General features: G+C 44.4%; 1 protein-coding gene across 1 annotated transcript in view; it reads right to left on the minus strand.

Annotated features, from left to right (window-relative positions):
* The window catches only part of FAT3 (FAT atypical cadherin 3), a 518,717-nt gene that overhangs the window by 476,477 nt on the left and 23,241 nt on the right, over positions 1 to 18,999 (minus strand). The window contains 1 exon segment of the mRNA XM_075061745.1: positions 12,572 to 15,880. Within this exon segment, the coding sequence (XP_074917846.1) occupies positions 12,572 to 15,863 (3,292 nt within the window). The 5' untranslated portion in view covers positions 15,864 to 15,880.

Genomic DNA, 18,999 nt, shown 5'->3' on the forward strand with positions numbered 1-18,999 from the left:
TTGGACCAAGCTGAGGTAAATATAGGACCCTTTCTAGTGCAAGGCTTTTACTAAGGGCACCAGGGCAAATTGTTGTGAGCATAGACCAGAATGAAAGGCAGAGCTTGAGTTAAAATTGGTGTTTCATTGTACCACCGAAACATGAAAAGAGTGAGGCTCTACGGTCTGGTCTACACTGATGGGAGGGGGGAAATCAATCTAAGTTATGCAATTTCAGCTACGTGAATAACGTACCTGAAGTCAACGTACTTAGATCTACTTACCGCGGTGTCTTCACTGCAGTAAATCGATGGCTGACACTCCCCCATCGACTCCACCCACAGCTCTTGCCTTGGTGGAGTACCGGGAGTCGGCAGGAGAGCGCTCGGCAGTTGATTTATTGCGTCTACGCGCCAACAGCACTCCAAGGTTAGGACACGACTATAACATAGCATTACACACTGTGGCAAATTGCCGGTACTGTTCTCTGGGTCTCGCGCTCTCTCTTCTCTGGGGTAGGTTCACGGCGATATTGCTTGCCTCTGAACCAGTTCTTAATCACTCCCCTAGTGTCCTTGGAGGAGGGGAGTGGAGAGGGAGGGACCTGGGCCCGCCCTCTAACTCCAGGTCCCAACCCAGGGCCCTGGGTGTGTGGTGAACCACTTGACTAAGCGGTTCTCCCCTGGTTACGTTCCGCTCCTCTACCCGTTCAGCTTGTGAAGGGCTTTCTCGCCTCCTCTTTCTATACATAACGCCCTGGTGACCCCCTTACCTAGGGTTTTGTGGGCTTCCCCATCCCCGCAGCACTTCCTCCAAACCCTTTATTTCTCTCGTGAGACAAACCTCTTCTGCTTCTGCAATCTGCACTCTGCTCCAATCCAACGCCTTTTCTCTTCAACTACCACACCGCTGTCTGAAAAGCAACTGAAGAGGGGTTTATTATCCCATGACTGGAGTTCAGCGTGCTCTAAAGTGGTACGCTCAGGTGCTCAACTGGAGGTACAGCGGCTGCTCTAATTGGCCCACAGCTGTTTCTAGTGTTAATCTAAAGCAAAACGCTTCCTCCCTATGGAGGGAATAAGGCCACCCTGCTAACCACTCTTATGCTGCCTCTCTGGCCATGCTTGTATCCACATTTCCCCCCCCCCCGCTCACACCATGAGAGGTCTAGCGGTAGCTACGGAGATCTAGCAGTGTTTGCGTGAGAGGCATGCAGCGTTGACCGTGATTGGCTTCCAGCCCTATAGCTGACGTCACCCGAAAATGGATAAGGTGCAAAGAGAGGAAACACCCGTCACTCTGGCGTTTCTTTCCACTTGTTTCCTATTGCATCCACTGGAGCGACGGCCAGGTGATCAGTCCACAAGGGTAAACCGCCGCCCAGGAGATAGTTAGCAGAGAGTTCTCCATTAGCCCATTTATCGCTCAGACAATTCCGTTTCATCAACACACAGCGTATTTTGATTTCCTGGGAGGAGCTTCCGGCTGAGGTACAAGATGCGGCGTGCATGCCTCGCTCCCCTACATCTGGGGAAAGTGACGCACGCGAGTCCACCTCCGAGGCGTCCGTCTGCAGGATGAATTCCTTCTCGAGTCTGGGCCGATGGCAGTAACGAGATGCAAGCAGTAAGGGCTGTCCGCAAATTGCACAATGGCATGCTTCCGCCGCATCTGTCCATTCACTATCTCGGGGCCCCGAGCTGTTTATCAGATCCGTCAATGGGCCCCCTCTTGTGGCAAACTAGGATGAATCCGATAGTATCCAACTATACCCAAAAATGCTCTACATTGACCTTGCTTTCTTGCGGATTGGTTGAGGCCAATCTTGTATGCTTGCCTACCACCTGGTTTCCATTGGGCTTCACCACCCCTCTCCCTACGGATCATGCCCGAGGTATTTGGCACTCACATTAGTCTCATCACGCATTTCAAGAGTGATTTAGCGTGTGATGCCCAGGCCTTTCGCAAAGCGTCCAGCCACTGCTTCCACTATTGTCACAGGTGTGTCTGCCCATCCAGGGCTATGGTATAACTATGTCGTGTCTTAGATGGGAGGACGTGGGGACCATGCGGGCATAGTTGGCATGGGTCGTAATAACTTTATCCATCAGGTTTGGAATGTGGCAGGGCCCCATGGAGTCCGAAGAGTGCGAGGATAGTGTACATGGAACAGGCCATCGGGTGTAGAACAAAGCAGTCTTTTCCCTGGCATCCTTGGCCAGGCGGTTAGTTTGCCAATACTCCTATTGGTCATTATCTAGGGTGGTTTAATAGGTAATTTGGCCTGTCCTAAGCTGAATCAACCAAGCGTCGTCAATGGACACCGTGGTATCGGTAGGCATCGAAGTGTTGATACTTTCATTTTAATTTCCGTGAAGTCGTTACAAAACCTCAGGGTGCCATCAGGCTTGGGACTAGTACCGATCGGACTGGAACCACTGGCTGTGGGATTCTATCAATGACCCCGAGTTCCGCATCATTCCGACTTCATCTCCTAATTCTTCCTCTGTTTAGCTGTCCGGCATTCGATAGGGTTCATTTATCGTCACCCTCTCCGGGGCTGGTGACATATGATGTTGTTGAGGTGAACAAACAAATTATGAATGGGCCGTTCGACGTGGTTGGTACAAAAATACATTCTCTGGTTGTCGGTGGATCTTTCAATGATATCCATCCGTTGTTCTGGGGTTAAGTCAGCGAGATACTCTTATGCTTGCTGTGTGACCGTCTGTCCTGAGTAGAGCCTCCTCGACGTGGACCGACAACGTCTCTCTGTTCATGCCAGGGCTTCTAGGTAAAGTTGATGTAAAGTGATATTGCTCTGCTTCCGGCCGGTCTGGTCTTACTCAAACCTTATAATTCACTTTCTCCAATGGCTCTCACTATCTCATATGGTTCTCGTTGCCCAACTAGCTATCGCTAGGAGTTTGCTTTTCTATGGTCGGCGCACTAACACCATCACCCGTGTCCCCGGCTGAAATTCTTCGCATTTTCGCCCGACGGTTGTAGTATATGTCTGCTGTTGCCTCTTGTGCTTTTTTCCTAAATGCTCCCGTACTATCAGGGGTACTCGAGTTATCCGTCTCGCATCCTGTTCACATGCTCAATAAGTATTCTTTCCTGGGTTGGGTTGTTCCTCCCAACTTCCTCCTTGGCGATTAATCCGAAAATATCCCGCGTGCCGGTGGCGTCCATGATGAGAGTTCAAAGGGAGAAAAACCGTGAGCCTGGGAAACTTCCCGTTATAGCGAACATTAGATACCGGCAAAAGAGTGTCCCAGTCCTTTCCATCCTGTTTGCTACCACCTTCCGCGATTCATACTTTTGAGGGTTCCGATGAATCTTTCGACCAGTCCGTCTCTTTGTGGATGGTAGACGCAGGTCCGAATGGCTTGTATTACGTAGCAGGGCACATAAGTCTTTCATTAGTTTTGAACGTAAATGGGGTTCCTGCGTCTGTCAGGATTCTCCTTTAGCGATACCACTCCTGGCGCAAAACCTGTAGTAGTTCTTTAGCTATTGCCTTAGACGTGGGGGTTTCTTAAAGGGGAATTGGCCTCTGGATATCGTTGGCATTAGTCAAGGATGACTAGTACCGTTTCGGTGGCCGTGCCGACTTTCTAGTGGGCCCACTATTGTCCAATAGCTATCCTCTCGAACGGGACATCAATATAGGTAAAGGTACTAGTGGGGCCCGCAAGTTGAGGTCGGGGGCTATGCAGCTGGCATTCAGGGCAGGAGCACAGATAACGCTGGACTTCTGCTCGTATTCCTGGCCAATTAAACCTTCTTAGGATTCTATCCAGCGTCTTGCTACCCCTAGATGTCCCCCAAATTAAATGACTGTGAGCTAACTTCTAGTACGGCCCTTATTGTGTTTCCGTGGGCACTAGGAGGTTGCTCTACTTCTTCCCCTCGTATTTTGCCTCTATCTGTACAACACCGTGGGAGCGCACGTGTAATATGGCCTTGGCCTTTGACTTTTTCCTTCGACAGGCACTCCAGTTTACCATACCTCTCTCGGACGTTTGAATCATTCATACTGGCCAAATTCCTGTCCCAAGCTCACGTTGTCAGTTATGATAATTCAGGACTCTGCCTATTGGTCTACTCAGTGTCACACGCGGCGGGTGCTGAATGACTGGACCCACATTCCGGGCCATTTTCAGGAAACTCTCCCCTCTGGGGCTCCCTGCCGCCTCTGATTCACTCGGACCGACTTCCTCCTTGTCTCCGGAGCGGGTTCGCCTACCCACCAAGTGGAAGTTCTTTGTATTAGCTGCCAAGAATCCACTGGTCCCAACTACTTTTAGCCGCCCTTGCGTTCTCGGCCTAGCCCTGCGGGTTTTCCAGGGGATGAGACAATGCTGGAGCAAATCCAGCAAAACAAATTGGGGCGAGGCCTAACTGGACCAGCGATGGCTAGTGATAGAACATTTACTTCCAATTTTTGAGTCTGTCTAGATGTGCAATCTGGCCATGTCTACTAACATCTGGTCTACACTGACACTCTGATACGGGGGGGTCAGTAAAGGTTTCTACAAACCCAGGGAAGTCTTACCCCAATTCAAAACAGGATAAGGGAGCTTTGCGGAATACAATCCATGCAGAAGACTACTTCGTGTGGTATATCTGGTCCCTGGATTTCAGATCCATTCCACTTGACAGAATTACGAGTAGGAGTAAACACATTCAGAGGTGCCATGTACCGCATGTTACCCTGTGCTTTCTGCTTTGCTCGAGTTAGTTTGCGTCTGTTCCCACCAAACTTTCCCGAGACCAAACGTGACGAGCACTCCCCGAATCTATAATGCTATGTTTTATACCATCATTTTACTGGTCTGGTAATCCATGTGAGTCAATTAACCCCTTACCAGCGTTGATTCAGGGCCACATTGCCCCCATAACTTCCCAGATTACACGCACTAGGCACCTTCCTTGTTGGACACATTGGGGCTGCTATATGCCCCACATCCCCCATTCAAACACCATCCCCGTCATTCTTGTTTCCGGTTATCACCCCTGCCTGGGGCTGAGTTGGCCGCCCCTCCACACACTGTCACTGTCGCCAAACCCTCGGGTCCCTTTCGGCCTGCCAGCTCGTCCGAGCCATACCTTCACTGTCGTTCGCTCATCTTGGTTAGTAGTTTTTCTAGAGTGGTCTCCGACAGTATCCCTGGGGCTGGGTTTGGGTTTCTTCCTGGGTTCCTGTGTCTCCCCCCCGCTTGGAGGTCTGGAACCTAGTGTTCGCGGTGCTGCCCAGTTGTCCTTTCCACGAGGTGATGATCCAGTACTCATCCAGTGAGTAGAGGGTCATTCTGACCCAGCACAAGTCCTGATCCCGGTGTAACCCGCGCATTATAACCTGGTCCAATATTTAGTACCTCACGACATCATCTCCTCAGAGCTATGGGCTCTTCAGGGCTCAGCCATTTTCCGGCGTCAGTGATACAAGTAAACAAGCTAGCGGTCCGGGGTGTCTGTCCTCCATATATCGGCTCATCTGGGAAACCTCTGGCTTTAGACGTGCCGTTGTCATCCGAACCTGGCCAGGATCTCTGCCTTTAGCTGGAATATTTGGCTGCAGCTTCTGCCAGAGACATATCGTACATAGAACCTTCGGGGCCTTCCCCACAAGGATAGGGGCAAGGATTACCAGGACCCTATTAGTTCTCGGCGGCTGCCAGTCCTGCCCGCAGTGGCTGTTCTCTTCAAAGCCAGGAGATATGGCTTCCAACATCATCCTCCCTGTCATTTTTTGTAAGTATATAGCTAGCACGCTGTGAATTATCTGGGTCACCCGGTGCATATCCGGTTCCATAAGGTCTTCATCTGGCTTATTAGTCTCTTCAGCCCAGGGCTCGGGTCCTGAGCAGAGTCTGCCTGACTCAGCAGCAGCTGATTAGTCTCTTGCTGCAATCTAAGTCGCCTGCTTGTGGAGCCCTAGGGTTGCCTAGACCCTGGTTAGCCCTCCGCTGGCCGCGGGTGGCATTGTATGGCAAGGCCTTGACGCCACGTCATCCATCTGAAGGGTGGGAGGGTTATGTCTCCCCCATGGACTATGTCCTACACAGCGTCAGATCCCACCGGCCTGACACACGGTGTGGCAAATGCAGTGTACTGTACTCTGTGGTCTTGCGCTTCTCTTCCTCTGTGGGGTAGGATTCACGGCGATATTGCTCTGCCTCTGAACAGGTTCTTAATGCACTCCCCTAGTGTCGCTGAGGGGAGGGGAGTGGAGAGGGAGGGACCTGAGGCCGCCGCTCTACATCCAGGCCCAACCCAGGGCCCTGGGGTTGTGGGGTGAACCACTTGACTAGTGGTTCTCTTTCCCCTTGCGGTTACTTTCCCTCTCATACCCGTCAGCTTGTGAAGCGTCTCCCCTCTCTCGTCTATACAAGCGCTGTGCCCCTTCCTAGGTTTCTGTTGGTTCCCAATCCAACCGCAGCATCCCTCCATAACCTCTATTTCTCTCTGGACAAACAACTTCTCTCTGCAATCTGCACTCTGGCTGCCATCCAACCTTTCTCCTCAAACTACCACACCCTGTCTGACTGAAGCAGGGGTTTATATCCCATACTGGAGTTCAGAGTGCTCAACTGAAGTCAGGTGCTCTAATTGGAGTCAGGTGCTCTAACTGAAGTCAGGTGCTCTAATTGGCCACAGCTGTTCTAGTTAATCTAAAGCAAACCTTCCTCCCTTGGCAGGGAATAAGGCCCCCTGCTAACACTCTTATGCTGCCCTCTGGCCATGCTGTATCACAACACACACATACACACACACACACATCCCTACCCCTCCATAGCATAGAAGCTAGTTTACAGAGGGTATAAATTCTAGGCACGCCTAATAAAACTAGAGAGAGGGACACACCAAGCCACTTCAAAAGGCAGTGCTGGTTGAGGAAAAAGAAGAACACCACTAAACTCCGTCACAGCCAGGATCACATCAGGTGTCCACTACTGAGGGCTTTTAATGGCAAACTACCAGCCTATAAACAAGCTAATTAGAAACAAGGAAGCATAAAGAATAGGCGAAGCAATGAAGATGATTTGGAATTGTACACATAGAAAGGAAGTAAACTAGCCCTCTAGTTAGCACATAGGGATGAACACACTCTCCATAGAATCACAGGATAAAAGGGACCACAAAGGTCATCCAGTCTAACCCCTGCCAAGGTACAGGATTTGTTGTATTTAAACCATCCAAGACAGATGCTATCCAGCCTCCTTTTGAAAACCTCCAGTAAAGAAGCTTCCACAACCTCCCGAGGCAGTCTGATCCACTGTCCTACTGTTCTCACCGTTAGGAAGTTTTTCCTGAGATTTTATTTAAGTCTGCTATGCTGTAGTTCAAATCCATTGCTTCTTGTCCTGCCCTCTGTGACAAAAGAGAACAACTTTTCTCCATCCTTTTATGGCACCCTTTCAAGTATCTGAAGAATGCTATCAGATCCCCCCTTAATCTCTTCTTTACCAAACTAAACACATCCAGTTCCTTCAGCCTTTGCTCGTATGGCTTGCATTCCATCCCTTTGATCATCTTTGTAATTCCCCTCTGGATCCTTTCCAGTTTCTCTACATCCTTGCTATACACTGGTGACCAAAACCGGACACAGTACTCCAGCCGAGGCCTAACTAGTGCTGAATAAAGTGGTACTATCACCTCCCTAGACTTGTATGCAGTGCCTCTGTTAAAGCAACCTAAATTTGCATTTGCTTTTTTTGAAACAATATCACATTGCTGACTCATATTAAGGTTTTGATCTGCTACAACAGATCCTTCTCTTCTCAGCAGTGCTGCTGCTAAGCCAATTTTCCTCCATTCCATATTTGTGCATTTAGTTTTTCTTCCCTATGTGTCGCACCTTATATTTGCCTTTAATGAATTTCATTTTGTTGTCTACAGCCCAATTCTCCCCTCTGAATTTTAGCTCTATCCTCCAAAGTATTGGCAACCCCTTCTATCTCTGGCTTTGTATAATCTGAAAACTTGATCGGTATGCTCTCTCTACCTATATCCAGGTATGGAGGTACAGGTATAGAATTGCATCCATAACATGCAATTCTTCCACATGTAGCCAACAAGATTAGGAGATAAAATAACGATGTTTTCTGCTAACACCCTTACACTATAGGAGAGATTACATTAAATCTTGAGATTTTTATCGACTCCACCTACCTGAAGAGGAAAATAAACCCACTTGCTGGGCTGGCACAGAGTGAAGTTGGAAAAAAGCTGAAGTTTGGCAGGGGAAGTGGGAGGGACATGGATGTAGGGAGGAGGGCATCAGTGGAGTTTAATTATGTGAACTTCACCTATATAGTAGCCAGAGGCACAGCCACAGTTTGCTGCTACAAATTTGACTCACGAGATTCTGAGGTGCTGAATTCTATAATTCATCAGCTAGTATCCACAGACATGTCCATCACACAGGGCAGAGAGAAGAGTTCTGGGATGAAATCCTGATCCCAGTAAACTTCCACTGATCTCAGCAGGGCCAGAATTTCACCATATAAACTCAGATGTAGCTTTGACAGCACATGGAGTGATATAGACAAGAGGGAGTAGAGCTGGAATTACACCCACTTACATAAGGACTGAATTTGGCGTCTTCTTCTCATTAAGGCAGTAGCCAAAAATACTGATTTTTTTTGTAATTCTCACTTTTGCTTTCCTTCACAAGTGTCACAAGAAAGACAATGGATAAGTCAATAGAGCAGGTCAGTTTAAAAAGTGACAAATAAAGTGCATGAAAAGTAAATAAGCAGCAATCTCCTTGTAAATTAATTCAGTCTGTGATTTCAGTTTTTCATTACACCTAGAAAGTCAATTCATCATTCCACAGCATTTAAACTTTCACTAGCCCAACAGCAAAGCTCAACAGATTTCACCCATTTGGCAAACAGATCAGATTTTGCACTCAGATTACAAGGGTGCAAAATAACACCCAAAGCATCAAAACTTGTTGTCTACATATCCTCGATCACAACTGTAGTCACCTTTCTGGGTAGCAAAAAGCACCTGATTTCTTCAATTACTTGAAGAATTTTTTGAAGTATCAATATTCAGTGTAATCACAAGGACAACTGAAGGAAGATTATTTTTTAAATGCTTTGTTGCTAGGTAACCTTTCAAAACAGTTGAATGAAATACTGCTAAGGGGCTTGTTTGATTACCATTTTTAAATATGTTTTCAAATGTGAAAGAAGAATGTATTTATTCCTATATTTATTTATTTTTAAAATGATCTATCCCAAAGATTGATTAATTTAGGCTTCAATTCAGGAAAGCATGTAAGCACACACTTAATTTGAAGTAGATAGTTAAGTCCCATTGAAGTCAAGCACGTGGTTAATTAAGTATGCACTGTATTCTTCTGTTTTGGAGCCATAATCCATTGTAGGCAATCAAATCTTTCAAACTAGTTGGAGCACAGGTTAAAAATCTGGATAATCTAGTTAAAGAAAGTCTTCAATGAACCCCCAGTTTTTCAGAATTTCACCAGGTAACTTCCATTGCCTTTAGCTCGATTTATTTTGTTTAATCCTAAATATGACGATTTGGGGACTCTGTCTATGCAGAGAGTATGAATTCTGTTTGATATCGGAAGTTTTTTATTGGTATCTGCATCAGGCTGCAAACTCCATTCTGAATGTGGGGCTTGTTGCCTTCTCTCTTGCTCTTTTAACTCCATATTGATCTGAAATTTCAAGGGACAGTGGCAAAGAGATAACAACAGAGGGTTGTAGAGCCTTGATGGTCTTCTATTCAAACAGATTTCAGAGGGGTAGCCGTGTTATTCTGTATCAGTAAAAACAATGAGGAGTCCTTGTGGCACCACAGAGACTAACAAATTGCTGTACATTTATACCTGCTTATTGTATTTTCCACTCCATGCATCTGATGAAGTGGGTTATATCCCACGAAAGCTTATGCTCAAATAAATTTCTTAGTTTCAAAGGTGCCACAAGGACTCCTCGTTGTTTTTATTCAAACAGAAACACCCTTGGACAAAGAGTTAGCTGCCACCCAGAAGAATCAGTCTGCCCAGGTGGGAATCAGAACACCTGGTGAGGGACTTTGATCAGGTTGAACAGCAGAGTCACTTGACAAAGGAGATGAAAAATTATAAAAGATATGGTGTCTCAACAGTCATTTTGAGATGAGACCACAAGCAGAGGAAGCTTGGGAAGGAGTATGGAAGGAACCTCACAGCAGAGGTCAGAGAGATTCCTCTCTAGAACGGTAAGGAAATTGAGATGGGGGAATGCACACAGGTGTGGTTATTTTGTCTAGATCAGTGTATTTCTTGAGCTATCCAAGTAAACAGAAATTGTGTTTAGAATCCTGTGCAAAGCAGGTCTACATGTCTGTTAGCTTTTACTGTCACCTGCCCCTGAAGAGGTGAACTATATACTGAGAGCACCTACACAGCTGGAGTTCTGAGAGAAGGTGTGTATAACCTAAGGGGAAGTCTGAGGAGTTATCACGAGTCTCAGGAACAATGCAGTTAGATCGTGGGGTCTCAGCTATCAGGAGAGAGTGCTAGACAGAGGATCTGCACCCCAACAGTGTGCAGAGACACTCCAGTCAGGGGCAGTGTCTGGACTCTGTTCAGAGTCATCAGAGTTAAAGCACATGGGGCCCAGTGAGGTGGGGGCCTAACACAAATCTGCCAATCTAAAATTGTGTTTCTAAATCCATAATCATTTACTTAAATCAATGTAGCCCAAGAAGCTACAGCTCCCATTATCTTCAGCTCGGGAGCTCAGCCCTTATAGAGAGACCCCTTTTAATGACAGCCCTGAATATTGCTTCAGGCACCCACGTTTGCATTTTTTGGCCACACGGCTATAAATGCATTGTTTGTGCCCAACTGCAGTATATAGACTGTAGCTCAAACAGGTTTGAGATGTTTTCAATGCTTTTATTTCATATTAGACCCCCATCTGTTTTTCATAATGTTCAGTTTAGAATTTTGATATTTGATTGAATAGTTTGAATTAGCCAAAACATACATTTTTAATCTAATGCTTTAATACCACATTCAAAATTAAAAGCTTCAGAAAAACACATGGTCTGCTTAAACCATAGCAAACCCAATATATTTAATGTAATTTCTTAAGATGCAAACTAATGTTTTCTAATTTCCACACTTAATCTACTATCACAGCTGCACCATTACTGCCAACAGCTATTAGATACTTAAACAGCCAGTTCCTAAACTGTGTTTTACTACACAGCTTCTCCTGCTTGATTTTTATGTTTTATAATGCTGATGGCTTTGCAGTTAAAATCTTTAAAAAACAAACTTCTTAATCAGCGTTCAAATATTGTTTTCTAATGTGTATGTTTGAAATTTTATTCTTATGAAGAGAATCAATATTAGCACAAACTGAATTGTGCATTATCTCAAAGCATATGATACAGCGTGACATATTGTTTCAAACTGCTGAATGTGAATGAAAAACAGCATGCCAGCATTATGAGTAATACCACAAAAACAGGAATTCTTTCATCCCCAAACCTATTTCAAACTCCTCATTTACTTTATTGGGTTCAACCTTTAGTCAAGGTCAAGAGTGCAGTGACCGTCCACAGCAGCGACCTGAGTAATTTATAGTTATCAACAGATAATATGGTAGTTGTAATAGAATCTCCACATTGCTTTTCAGTGGAACTGTATGGTGACTGCAAAGTAATGTCTATTATTTCACATGCATGGTGTGATGGATATATCCAATGTAACAAAGTTCCTCCTATACCTTGGCAGGTCCTGCGCTTATTGGCAGATTTGCTTGTCTCACAGATTCACCATGTGGGTGGGGAAACAGCCCAGAGACCTTCCCCTCTGGTAGAAGCCACAGTCCAGGTCAGTTCCTCCTGTGTTGGGAGTTGGGAGGTTTTGGGGGAACCCAGGCCCGCACTCTACTCTGGGTTCTGGATCGCAGCTGTCTAGAGTGCTTCCTGGTACAGTTACGCGACAGCTACAAGTCCCTGGGCTACTTCTCCATGCTCTCCTCCCAACACCTACTTTGCTCTCACCACTGGACCTTCCTCCTGAAGTCTGATAACGCTTGTACTTCTCAGTACTCCAGCAGTACGCCTACTCACTCTCAGCTTCTTGAACACCTCCTGCTCTCAGTTCCTTGCATGCACTTCCTCTCCCCTGGCTCCCTGGCTCCCTTTGGCCTGACTGGAGTGAGCCCTTTTATAGCATCAGAAGGTCCTTAATTAGAGTAAGGTGCTTAACGGTCTTCCCTGACTCTTAGCAGGTTAATTGGAGTCTGGTGTTCTCATGCCCCTGCTCCGGTCACTCAGGGAACAGAAAACTGCTTATCCAGTGGCCAGTATATCTCCCTTCTACTACTCTGCTGTTCCCAACTGGCCTGGGTCTATCACACTAAGTAATAAACTCTTCTTATATCTATGCCTGAAACATTTATATTTATAACTTTATCTTGCCTATTAGGAAGAACTGAACTTATGCTCCATTATGAAGTGAAATAATTATCCATATACTTTTACTTTTGTAAAAACTTCTATGAAGGTTAAAGTAAATAAAATAAATTAAGTAATCTAAACTTACCGGTTTCTTCATCTATGCTAAATCTTCCAAGGCCACTGCCATCCCTGATGGAATACTGGATCTCCCCATCCCTTCCAGAGTCTTCATCTTGAGCTGTCACTTGCAATACACTTGTTCCAGTGCGGGAGTTTTCCTTTACAGTTCCAATGACTGCAAAGTCAGGAAAATAAGGAGTGTAGAGATTTTCATTAACATCCACCACTTCAACCTCTACAAAAGAAATGGAAGAGAGGGAAACTGGACGTCCTTTGTCTTTTGCACGCACAGTCAAGTTATAGAACTGTTGTTTCTCGTAATCGAGTTCTTTGTTCAAGCGGATAGTGCCGCTAGCTTTGTCTATTTCAAATCGTCCATTGTAATCATTCACCAAAGAGTAACGCACTTGACCTCCCAAACCAAGATCTGGGTCATGAGTTTCTAGCCAAGCTATTACAGTGCCAACTGGCAGATCTTCAAGGACCTTCACGCTGTAGCTAGATGGAATGAAAGCTGGAGAACAATCATTCACATCGTCCAAAAAAACCTTCAGAGAAACAACAGAAAATTGCTGATGGCCAATCTCAGCTTTGTCCCTGGCCTCTATCTTTAGTGTATAGTTTGCTTTCGATTCTCTGTCTAGCTGGTCAGCCACATACACTACTCCAGTAGAACTATTGATGGCAAACTGCTGTGTGTCTGTCAATACTGAGTAAATCACTTCACCGCTAGATCCTAGATCTTTATCTCTAGCTTCCACTTGGATCATTTCTGTACCAATACTCATGCTTTCTAAAATATTAACTGAGTAACTATCCTGTAAAAAAACAGGACTGTTATCATTTGCATCCTCTACAGTAACAGTCAATAGTCTCCATGTAGATTTCTGGGGATTACCTAAATCATAAATTGTAATGTTAAGGAGATACAGCTCTGTTTTCTCTCGGTCCATGGGCATAAGAACTTTAAGAAGCCCTGTTTCCATGTCAATGTTAAAGCAACTATCTGTATTTCCATCAGAAATTGTATAGACAACCTTCCCATTAAATCCAGAGTCCGCATCATAGGCTTTTATTTTCAGGATGCTAGCACCAACTGGAAGGTCCTCTCTAACCACTACATCAGAGGGAAAGGATTTATCAAAGTGTGGAGCTTGTCTGTTAATCGAATAAAAATCAAGGAAGCCATCTTCCAAATTCAGCTTCACATTTGCTTTTGCCTTCTTGAGCAATTTCTCTGCCAGCTTCTGAGCAACTCTAGTCTCTCTACAGCTAAAGGTCTTTGAAGACACTTTCCCATGTACTATTGAAATGTTAACGAACATGGCATCAGCAAAATTCTCTCCATCTGTAGCTGTGATCTTAAGGCCGAAATTGCTGTTCTTTATGCCAGAATTAACAAGAGACTTTTTAAGTTGCAGCACACCGGAGTCAGGATTTAAATAAAAAATTCCAAGATCATTTCCAGAGATTATTTTGTATTTCACTAATTCTAGCTCATCTATATCTATGGCAGATATAGCAGTGATGTGACCACCTATGGGAAAGTCAGATGAAATCACTCCCTGACAAGCCACTTTCTCAAACAATGGCTTGTTATCATTGACATTGCCTATGTATATAGTGACATTAACCTCACTTTCATGACGGTACGGCGAACCCCAATCGGAGGCTCTGACAATGAACCTGTAGCTCTCTGGAGAAGACTCAAAATCCAGTTCTTCAGAGGTGCTAATAACACCAGTAAACTGGTTTATCGAAAAGGGCAGTGAATTCAGACTGGCAATGCTGTATGTTATGTATCCGTTTTCTCCCCTGTCCTTGTCAAATGCTGAAACAGACAAAACGCTGGTTCCTACAGGAACACTTTCATTGACAAAGGAGCTGTACAAAGGCTGTGTGAACTCTGGAGTGTGATCATTCGCATCTTCTAACCTGACAATAACTTGTGCTTTTAAATCACCGCCTTTGTTTACTACTTCTAACTCATAGAGTTCCTTCGCAATGATTTTCAAAGGGTGAGCAGTGATAATAAGACCTGTCGTGGGATTAATCTTAAAATACTCAGCATCCTGATTAGGAGATATTATATATTCCACACCCTGTGGTTCAGGCACCAACTTAACTATAACTACCACTACTCCAGGAGGGGAAAATTCACTGATTGACACATCATAAACTTCCTTTTCAAACTTTACTGGGACAGTTTCTCTCTTGAGACTAGCGATGTGGACCAGTTTGACTGCAGAAAACTTCTGAGGAGACCCTTTGTCCTTTGCTTGGAGAGTAAGATTGTAACCGTAGGGGAAGTTGTCCCAGTCAATGGGTTTTCTCGCTTTGATTTTGTACTCATTAATCCATTTTCCCTCCTTAGCCAGAAAGAATTGTTCTAAGGGATCTCCAGCTACGATGGAAACAGATTCAATCTCTCCATTAGCTCCTTCATCTAGGTCATCAATGTTAATAACAGCATACGTAGGCTCCTTGTCTAATGGAAAGGGTATGTGGGTTACCACACTTATGGTTGGGGCGTGTTCATTTATACGTTCAATATGAACATAAAGCTTGGCAGTGCTGCTTACTCCATTGTTTCCATAAAGTTTCATCCCACGATCCACAGCCAGAACTTCAAGGTCATATCTGTTTTTCTCATCACAGTTTAACCGGCCACTTAAAGAGATAACTCCGCTAGTTGGGTGAACTGAAAAGAGATCAACTTTGTTTTTGAAGTAGTAATAGAATTCGCCATTGGACCCAATATCTGCATCTGTGGCTGTCACCTGTGCAATACTAGTCCTTAAAGGAGTGCTTTCTGCTATCGTTACAGAGTAAGTGGTTGGTGAAAACAAAGGTCTTAGATCATTCATATCCAAAACCTGGATATTCACTTTTGTCCATGCTTCTAAGTCCTCTCCTCTGACAGACCCTTTTACTACCAATAAATAGTTATCTTGGATTTCTCTGTTTAATATAGCAGAATTCCCACCTTTAGTTCTTATTCTGAGAAAGCAGAAGTCAGCAATTATGACTTCTTCTGCTTTGAAAAAGCCTTCATCATCGCCAGACACTATCTTGTACTTGATATCCCATGAAAGATCTGCCAGTGTAATACCCATTCTACTTGGACTGTTGACGTAGGTCCTGGCTGCAGAGTTCTCGTACACTGTAGCATTGTAAATGGAATGCGTAAAGTGAAAGCCGAGTGGTATTGTCCCTTGAAGCCCCTGGCAAACGCAGGCCAAAAGCTTGACAAGCAGGATGGTGAGGCAAGACAATGGGGGTCTTGTGCCTGACCAGCAGCCCATATTCACCTCCATCACATCATTCTTTCATCCTAAGACAAAAGAAGAGAAAAGAATAATTAATCATAATTAATAATGGGGAGGGGAGAAATCTTCACTGAAAAATGTCATTATTTAAAAAAAAATGTTCAGAAATTGCATTATTAAGAAGTAATACATTCAGTGGTTGCAGTCACTGCCGAATAAATGTTGTAGAACTGAAGTAGATAATGTCAGCCTAATAGTGATTCTATATATATTACACTTTGGGAGGACTTGCTACTGTATCAACATATAGGACTATATGTTACTGGATTATAAAAAATAGGAAATCACCTATCTCAAGCACCAACACCCCAATCAAAAATAATCATCAGTGTGACAAACAAAAAGAAACACCCATAAAACCCCGAACAGGATAATACCAGACAGGATGCTCGACACACAGTGACTGCAGAGGCTAATCACTGCTAGTCTACCAAAGCCCAGACTTACTAACTTCCAAGGCATGCTACATCTTTTTGCCCCAGTATTTAAGGTGGAACGGATGCTATTGCTTTATGTGTAATAATATGGTGGGCAAGTATAAAGTTTTGCACAGTCTAGAATGGTAAAATAGTACAAGAAGCAAACAATGGTACACAAACACTGATCAGTTTCTTACTGTAGTTATATATTCCTATATAAAATAATGAAGAATAAATTAAGATTGCTTAAGTACATACACCCATACAAAGAATATGATAAAGAGGTTGCAAAGCCAAGTTAAGGTTGTTTGAAAGACATGAACTCTGCCCCTTCATGTACATATATTACAGTACAGTCTGCAATTACATGAGCACGTACTTTGTTTTTCTCATGTGCCTTCTCTGCTTCATTCTGTGTGCATATAATATAATGTACAGTGAATGAGACAGGTTTTAAACATTTTCATCCTCACTATTCAGTAGTTGTTGGTTGTCTCTGTAGTAGGAAGAGAGCCTGAGACATAAGCCCTTGTATCAGAGGCCTGAGCTAAAGTAATGGTCATAACTTGCTAATATAAAGCAAAGTTAAGTTGTGAGCAAGAGGCAGACCCTGCTCACAGAATCTAGCAAGAACAGGGCTGATATTGCAGAAACACTATTTCCTACATAGTGCTAGGCATAAGAATTTATAAGCAAACCCATTCCAGAAAGACAGTACCAAAACACTTTGATAACAAACACATTCCCCAAAGATAACAGGAACACACTGACTCCTCCTAAAGATAAAGTCAGGATGACAGCATAATGTATAGAGATGTTTTGACCAAACCAACATGTACAAGGTAACGGGTGGCACCCAAATACATCAGAGGGTGGCACCTAAATACATATGGGGTAACACATAATTTGTTTGTACCTGTTGTGGCAAATTGCCGGTACTGTTCTGCTGGGTCTCGCTCTTTCTCTTCTCTGGGGTAGGTTCAGAGCGCTATTGCTTGCCTCTGAACCAGTTCTTAATGACTCCACTAGTGTCCTTGGAGAAGGGGAATGGAGAGGGAGGGACCTGGGCCCGCCCTCTACTCCAGGTCCCAACCCAGGGGCCCTGAGGGTTGTGGTGAACCACTTAAACTAGCGGTTCCTTCCCCTGGGTTACTTCCATCTCCTACCCTTCAGCTTGTGAAGGGGCTTCTTTGCCTCCCTTCTACACAAGCCTAGTGCCCCTTACCTAGGGTTTCTTCTGGACTTCACAATCCACCGCAGCACTCCTCCAAACTTTCTATTTCTCTCTTATCAAACTTCTCTTCTCTTCTCCAACTTCTGCAACCTGCACTCTGCTCCAACCAAACCTTCCTCCTTCAACTCCACACCCTGTCTGACTGAAGCAGGGGTTTTTATCACATGACTGAAGTCAGGTGCTCTAATTGGAGTTTCAGGTGCTCTAAATGGCTACAGGTGTTCTAGTTAATCTAAAGCAAATCTTCCTTCCTTGGCAGGGAATAAGGCCCCCTGCTAACACTCTCATGCTGCCCTCTGGCCATGCTGTATCACACTGTGTATAATGATGTATCTCAGAGGGAGTGTCTTTGTCTGGCTGAGGGAAGAATGGAAAGTCCTGCCATTCACTGAGCTGGTTCATTGTCACCGGCATACGTGTTAGTGTATCTGTAACCATTGAGCACGGCATTAGCACCGTGCTTCGTCGGCAATAAACCTGACAAAGTTCCTTCACAGAAAACCGAGTCTTTGGATTTATTGGGCAGTTCAATTGGAGCCTGCTGTACAGGCTATCTGGCCAGAGTCAGTACAGCATGCAGAGAGAACACACACATGCAGCTGAACATCTGACCACAGTATCATTAACTGCACACTGTCCAAACTTCATATTCCTGGGGAACATCTCTGGAATTTCTAAATGTTATAGATCACAATTTCCTAACTAAAAGGTGCTGCATCCAACACAAGGGAATTCTGTATTAGACTTCATCTTAACTGATAAAGAGGAACTCATCACAGAATTAAAAATTAACAGCAGTTTAGGTACAAGTGATTATGACTTGATCCCATTTATAATGTGCAAACACAACAAAGTCCAGACCAGCGATTTATATACTTGGTGTTATAAAAGGGCCAAATTCACAAAGTTGAAAACAATTAGAGGTTAAATCAGTTGCAAGGAAGAATTTAATCAGAAAAATATGAATGATAATTGGGAACTGTTTAAGAACTCTTAACTAGATGCCCCAGAAGCTGCAATTAAGGACAAAGGTGGTATTGGTTAAAGAAATTACCTGGTTTAGAGCAGAGGTGAAGGCAATTATAAAAAAATAAATATATTTAAACATAACAAATGAAAGAAAATATAAGCTGATAGTAATGAATATAAATCAAAAGGCTAAGAATTGTAGAAAATTGATCAGGAAAGCAAAAGGGACACAAGGAGAAATTTATAGCCAGCAGAGTTAAGGACAAAACAGCCTTCTTATTAAGCATATGAGGAACAAAAAGAGTCCTAATTATGGTATTGGCCCTGTCAAGGTATCTTTCCCACTTTGAACTTTAGCGCCCAGAAAGTGGGGACCCGCATGTACCCTTCTAAGCTTAATTCCTAGCTTAGATCTGATAGCGCAGCCACCAACCAGAAATTCCAGTGTCTGGTACACTCCATGTTCCCCACAACCTTCCCTGAGGGACTCAAGACCCAAACT

The sequence above is a fragment of the Chelonoidis abingdonii genome, chromosome 1 (genome assembly GCF_003597395.2).
Source record: "Chelonoidis abingdonii isolate Lonesome George chromosome 1, CheloAbing_2.0, whole genome shotgun sequence".
In the NCBI taxonomy this organism is placed as follows: domain Eukaryota; kingdom Metazoa; phylum Chordata; order Testudines; family Testudinidae; genus Chelonoidis; species Chelonoidis abingdonii.